Source organism: Gallinula chloropus (assembly GCF_964237585.1).
Source record: "Gallinula chloropus genome assembly, chromosome: 18".
Classification (NCBI taxonomy): Eukaryota; Metazoa; Chordata; class Aves; order Gruiformes; family Rallidae; genus Gallinula; species Gallinula chloropus.
This window is the reverse complement of record NC_140103.1, coordinates 8,288,871-8,296,173: the sequence shown is the minus strand read 5'-3', so window position 1 is coordinate 8,296,173 and position 7,303 is coordinate 8,288,871. Positions and strand designations below refer to the sequence as shown.

At 44.9% G+C, this 7,303-nt stretch overlaps 1 protein-coding gene across 1 annotated transcript; it reads left to right on the top strand.

Moving 5' to 3' along the window:
* Positions 1-354: 354 nt before the first annotated feature.
* On the top strand, positions 355-4,949 carry TLR4 (toll like receptor 4; the record flags this gene model as incomplete). Its single annotated transcript, XM_084272605.1, has 3 exons — positions 355-459; positions 1,265-1,428; positions 2,690-4,949. 3 exons carry the CDS (start codon positions 355-357, stop codon positions 4,947-4,949), a joined length of 2,529 nt encoding a protein of 842 aa, XP_084128731.1.
* Positions 4,950-7,303: the final 2,354 nt, after the last annotated feature.

Sequence of the window (7,303 nt, the reverse complement as noted above, 5' to 3'; positions counted from 1 at the left end):
CTTTTTTTGGTCAGTTTGACCTGAGCTAATCTGAGGCAATCAAGTGACATACTGATACAACACATATTCCTCTTTAATTTCTTGTCCAAACTGTATTTTTCAAGACTTCCTTTTTTCTTGGTTTTTTTTTTACTTTTTTTTTTTTTAAAAAAAAACAATTGCAAGAAGAGCAATCCCTTCAGAGCATGTCTACAAACCAGTTTCACTTCCCTCCTTGTTTTCTGCAACTCTCAGTGAGCTGCAGTGAGAAGCAGGCGTGGTGAAACACAACACTTGGCGTTCCAGCAAGTTTCTCACTCCAGGTCTTTAAGTGATACCCATGCTGCTTTCTCTGGCGTGCCTGGCCTCCTGAAGATGCCCAGGAAAGGAGTTCTTCCTCCGTGGACACTCATGGTGCTGCTGCAGCTGGCGCTTGTCCCATCACAGCTGTCAGGCTGCTTCTTTAATCCCTGTTTGGAGGTATGTGATCTCGGAATGAGCACAAAACCCTTCTGTTTCTCTAGTGCAACTTCTCCCTCTGCTTGGGAGATTTGTGCATCAGTTGTGTTGTGTGTTAGTTGTCTTGCAAAAGCCCATCTTTTTTTTTTCCAAGGCTGTTACCAAGGCAATTGAAGTATTTGAAGTAAATGCTGGTCTCAAAAACATCTGAGAACCAGAAACGGCAGCATGAACCGTTTCTTCTTGTTGGCTTTCTGTACCTCTGAGGCTACTGCGGTACAGTTAATCTTAATAGATTACGTTTCCCTTCAGGAAGATATCCAAGCCTTGGCTATATTTTCTGCAAAAGACAGTATTTTCGACTGATTCGTACTGTGGAGTGATCTCACCAGTACCCCAAGCACCTGCCTTTTGCAAACTTTTGCCAACAATTAATACTTACAGGATAACTGTGATTAGAACTCCCTGCTTATCTGCAGCGTGACAAAGCTGAGAGCTGATCCTGGACACACAATGCATCCCCGTGGGCTTGTTTTGCTGGCTCTCAAAGGTTACTGCCAGTTCATCCATAGCCTCAAGGAACACTGTAGTTTTGCACCTGCCTCCATTGGCAAGAAATGTAGCTCTTCCAGGGCAACAGGACCGGTTCTCTTTCAAGGGGGAAAGATGATTAGGATTTGTAGGAGTTTTTCCTAAAACTCAGGGCAGCTCATGTAGAAATTAACTGCAAGGTTAATCATTCTGCCCCTGCTTTCCTGACAGTGTAGTTTTCTGGCATTTCATGAAAAGCAGATGTTGACCATGATTGGATCTGCCACTGTTACAGGTCACCCCTAACATAACTTTCAGATGCATGGGACTGAACATCTCTGGAGTTCCCTCTGTCCCAAATACCACCCAGCACTTGGATCTCAGTTTCAGCAATCTGAAATCGCTGGAGTCAAATTATTTTTCATCAGTCCCTGAACTGCAGTTTCTGGATCTTACAAGGTATTGAGCCCTTTCATGTGGCTACTGGTTAATCTTGTTTCACCAGCTGGGCCACTGTGGTTGTTTGTTTTGGGGTCTGATGGTCTTGGCTGTTCTGTTTTGTCGCTTGTGACTTTATTCCTGTGTCTGTCTCTCTGCATCTTCCCATGGTCAAGTGATGTGTAGATTTTAGTCCAGTTTGAGAGTGTGCACCCTCTGCACAGAGCTGGGTGTCTCAGTCTGATCTTGTAGGTTGGGGTGTGGGAAGGAGGAGGAAGATGTTTTACTTCTCTCTGAACAAGAAAAATGTCAGACTTTTCACTGTTACAAAAACTCTGAAGTGGAACATCTTAGGTGAGATGTTTTTCTAATCTCAGCTTAAAAAAATAAAAAGAAGGTACATTGGGTTTTCTAAAGGGCTGTTTTAAAATATCAGCATATTCACTTTTCCCTTCTCCTCACATATCTGGGGGAGGAGATGGGGGAGGCTTATTAGCAAATTTGAATTGATGTATAATTTCCATTGACTTGAGACAACAGTTTCTCTGGGTAAATTGTTTCACTGAAAAATGTCACTCAGTCCCATCACAGTTACAGCTCCAAAGTGTCTGAGTGGCAGAACAGATCTGCTGGCTGGATTATAAAGCTAATTTTGCTTGAATTCATTGCAGAATGGATTTGGGTCTCAAATTTTGGATCTTCCAATGTGAAGCCACCCTCTTTTTCGCTCTCCTATTAGGAGACGCTTTAGGGCCATCATGGCCTGGAGTCTGATCCCTCTCAGATATCATCAGCAAAACTGTTCTCAGAGTTGTAATCTTTGCCACTGCTGCATCATACTGGTGCCAGTGGGACTGCCCAGATGGGGCTGAAGCAACAGACTGAAGGCTCTGAGGGTGCGAGATGTAAGGGAGTGATATATCTGCTTGGCTTTGCCATCGATGATGGTGATTATGATGTTATTTTGACCTAAGCAGAAAGCTAAAATGCTTCTTCCCTGCTGCCTGCATGAAGTTTTGACCTCCTCTGTGGCTTAAGGTCTCTTGCTTTGCAATTGAACTTCCTACTTAGGGAGGGAGGAGGGGGAGAAGGTCTCCTGCTGTGAAAGGTTTCCCTTTGCACATTCAGGAGTGCTGGCTCTGCCCAGCACAGTGAAGCCAAACCAACCCCCAGCATGAGCCTGAGCCGAGGGTGTTGCACCAGCGTGTAGTGCTGGTGCATTAGTGAACATGGAATGAAAGACATGGTGTTTCACACACATTTATTTTTTCCTGCCCAACAGGTGCCACATCCACACAATAGAAGATAACTCCTTTATGGACCTTCAGAATCTTTCCACCTTAGTTTTAACTGCCAATTCACTCCAGTACCTGGGGACAGGAGCCTTCTATGGCTTAACATCTCTGAAAAAACTAGTATTGGTGGAAACCAACATAGCCTCTCTGACTGACCTACCCATTGGACACTTGCAGACCCTGCAGGAGCTGAATTTGGGCCAAAACACCATTGCTTCATTGAAGCTTCCCAAGTATTTCACCAATCTGACCTCTCTTAGGCATTTGAGCTTTTTCTCCAATAAGATCACACATATCTCCAAAGGAGACCTTGATGCTCTCAGGGAAGTGAACTGGCTCAACCTCACATTGGTGCTTTCCTTGAATTACATAAAATACATAGAGCCAGGCTCCTTCGCACAGATTCATCTTGGTGAGCTGGTTCTAAAGTCCTGTTTTGAGAACTTCAATGTGATGAACACTTCTCTTCAAGGCCTGACTGGTTTACAGGCCAACAGACTCATAGTTGGAGAATTCAGTGACAGTCAGAGACAAGTAGAATTTGAGAGCAGGCTCTTGAGTGGACTGTGTCAGGTACAAATGCAAGAGTTTGTGTTAATCTCTTTCAGAAAATTTGAGGGTAACACAGACACCCTATTTAACTGCATAGGCAACATCTCCAGTATTCGGTTGGTGGACCTCCAACTTGAAGAGGTGTCAGAGGTTCCTGTGTTCACTCAAGTGAAACAGCTGGAATGCAAGAAATGCAAGTTTAAGGAAGTTCCTGCTGTGAAGCTGTCTCTTTTCAAGGAGCTGAGAGTGCTTCGCATTACCAAGAGCAAACACCTCAATAGCTTCCGGCAGAAATTTGAGGGTCTGAGCAACCTGGAGGTCATGGATTTGAGTGAGAATCGCCTCTCCTTCACTCGCTGCTGTTCCCCTCAGTTTCCAAAGTGTCCAAATTTGAAACACTTGAACCTAAGCTTCAATTCTGACATCAGCTTGACTGGAGATTTCACTAATGTGAAGGATTTGTTGTATTTGGACTTTCAGTACACAAAGCTATTTGGTCCTGGCTCCTACCCTGTCTTTCTATCCCTTCAGAAACTCATTTACCTTGATATTTCCCATACCAGAACTCACGTTAAATCCCAGTGCACATTTTGTGGCTTGAACTCTTTGCAAGTGCTCAAGATGGCAGGCAACTCCTTTGAGGACAACAAATTGGCCAACAACTTCAAAAACCTAAGTCACCTCCACATCTTGGATATTTCAAGTTGCAAATTAGTGCACATAGATCAAAGAACATTTGATGCCCTGTCTGAACTAAAAGAGCTAAACATCAGCAACAATAAGCTACTGAGCTTTGATCCTGTAGTCTTCAAGCCTCTCCATGCCCTCACAGCTCTGGATTTCAGCAACAACCAGTTGACTGTTCTGTTGGACTCAGCCCTGGAAATCCTGCCTGATAGTCTGGTCCTGTTAGACATCTCTCAAAACCTGTTTGATTGCTCTTGTCTATACCTGAACTTTCTGAAATGGATCAAGGAAAATCAGGAGCTACTTCAGAACAAGGAGTTGATGATATGCCACACGCCTGCATACGTGAAGAACGTGAGCCTGTCGAGCTTTTCTCTGTCCTCCTGCCAACTCAGTGCAAGCACAGTGACATTCCCAGTGTTCACCTTGCTTGCAGTAGCAGTGTTCCTCTTCCTGATTTACAAGTACTACTTCCAGCTATACTACTCATTGGTGCTGCTCAGTGGGTGTAAACACTCTGCTGAAAGGGGTGAGACCTATGATGCATTTGTTATCCACTCCAGCAAAGACCAAGAATGGGTGACAAAAGAGCTGGTTGAGCCCTTAGAAGGAGGAAATCCTCCCTTCCAGCTTTGTCTTTACTACAGGGATTTCCTACCAGGGGTACCTATTGTCACCAATATCATCCAAGAAGGTTTTCTGAGTAGCAGAAATGTCATTGCAGTTATCTCTACTGACTTTCTGGAGAGCAAGTGGTGTAACTTTGAGTTTGACATTGCCCAGTCCTGGCAGCTTGTTGAAGGGAAGACTGGAATCATCATGATTGTTCTAGAAGAAGTGAATAAGGCCTTGGTGAGGCAGAAGCTGGGGCTGTCCCGGTACCTGAGGAGGAACACCTATCTGGAGTGGAAAAACAAGGAAATAAGCAAGCACATCTTCTGGAGGCAGCTGACAGGAGTCCTGCTGGAAGGTAAAAAATGGAACCACGAGGAAGTAAAGCTCATGTGAGAGAAAAAGAGAACATTTCTGTCCTGTCTTCCATCATGGACTTGGCTGATAGCTGGTGACTCAGAAGCTGGTTCTAATGTGGCCATTCAGAGTTGAAGGAAGTGGACAGGGGCACTGTGAAACACTACAGAAATACCTGCCTTGCTGGTCGCCCTTTTTCAAGGGAACTTGCAAACTAAGGTGTGACAACACCTAGAAGAGCTGCACAAGCCTGAGCTACGTGTTTGTCTGTAGTGGTCAACCAAACTGGTCCAGCAATCAATGCAGGTCTGGAGGGTTGGTGAATAGATGGAATGCTCTTACCATCATTTGTCTGTCCTCTGAAACTGGATTTGAGTCCTGGGGTCATTTACCCAGTGGAACTTTGGGGTCTGTTGCTCCAAGTGGACCCCAAGATCTCCAGGTATGGGATTTTGGGCTCTAAAAATGATGGGAAACAGAAACAAGATTTGGATCCTGAAAGTCTTGGGTCCACCTCCTTAGGCACCATGACTCAGAGGAAAAACCCTACAGAGGGAAATTGGGTGCCCTACAACCACAGACCACCTGGCAGCTACTCACTGAAGCTGAGTAGTTATGTCATCAGTGCGGGGGGCGGGGGGTGGGGGTGTTGCTGTTGCTGTGAAATTTCCCCAACATGTTTATTTCAGTTTCTTTAGCCCAAAACCAAATACTGAGATGCCCAAATATTCCATCACCTGGAACTGTTACTTTTAGCCAAACCATAGCATCTGAGAGAGTGGCTTGAGGTTATCTTTGGATTCATCCAAAGATGAGTGGGGCCAGAAGAAGCTGCAGAAATGCTTGGTACCTTTAAAAATTAAGGTATTTCTCTGCCCCAACTCCTTCTCCTCATGGAATATGTCTGTGTATACTGTGTGGGACTGTCCTATGTGAACAAGACTGAGCCTGAGCAAAGCTTTTTTATGTTTACAGTTACTCCCTGGTCTAGCTTTAATTTAATGAAAAGGTGCTGTAGAAGCCTTCAGCCCATGGCTTGAAAGGGGTTTTATAGATATATTCAGACCTCCCATCCAGGCTGTAGCAGCCTCTGGTCCCAGTGGGCATCTCAACATGTACGGTCAGGGGTTCAGCCACTACGGGACAGTCACTGCACAGGAGAGCTTTGCCTTTGATTCACTGAGAACGTGCCTGACATTTTGCAGTGAGAAGAGATAGAGGAGAAAAGTCTGGGTTAACTAAACTAAATGTATCCCAGCACTGCCCCAAATAAAGGGAAGGAAAGTCTAAATGCCATTGAATCATATTACAGAGCACTCCATCGATGTGTCGAACGTTGAATGCTGCTGGAGTATTGCTCTCTATTTACGGAAGGCTTTGGTGGGGATTAATCACTGAATTAGTCTAGTTTTAAACTTGCAAATCCTTCTATAATCAATGATGTTCTACAGAGATAAAACAGAAGCAATTGAGTGGTGAATCAGATCTGATATTTATTCAGAAGGGAGGGCCCGATCCATCTCACTTTTCTAAGCACCAGTCAGAAACATCACTGTGGAAGTCAGTGATAAGTGAGATCAACATCAGACACTATTTGCCAAAGAGGGGGGAGCTACTTCCAGGGCTTGTGTGAGCAAGAGCTGAACCACGGGCTCCCTCCCTGTGTGCTGTGTCAGTAGAGTATTAGGATAACACTACCACAAAACCTCACATCCCTCTCTAAGGTGTTTTGTGACCCGAGAGGTGAAGCTTTAATAAAACTAAGCTCGATGCTGTGCTCATCGCCCAGTGAGTTGGTGCTGTACCTGCTAAGTACTGTTGCAGCAGTTTCTGAAGTGGGGTGCTCCTTGCCTCTGCTGAGATTGATGGGTCCTGAGTGCTGCCTCTTTCAGACCTGTCTCCGCACCCGGAGTCAGAGTCTGCGGGAGCTGGGGAGAAAGTGTAGTAAACCAGGGCACAGCTCACAGTTCCCTGGATTAGGCCAAAGGAGAGCACGGAGGGCAAAGCAAATAGCAAACATTAGCCCAGATTTCAGCAGCTACAACCTAAACTGGAAAGCAAAAGAGGAAAAATTAAATGGAGTGGGAGTTCCTGCCTCTGAATCGAGCAGCACTGAAGCAGCGTTTCTCCTTTGCTCTTCCTCTCTGCGGCTCCTCTACAAACAATTCAGTGTATGTGTATTTCTGGCACAAAGCAGAGAGTCCTGTGATTCTTGATTGTAATTATAATAATGAGTTTCAGAAAGCCTGCAAGTGGTTCTGGGCATTATAATAAGGGTTTGGGACAATATTGTTTAAAAAGCAAGTGTTTGTTGAATATCAAAGCAATTTTATGAGGAGAGCTGGGGTGATGCTGGGAGGAGGCTCCTGCCTGTACAGTTTAAAAGAAATCAG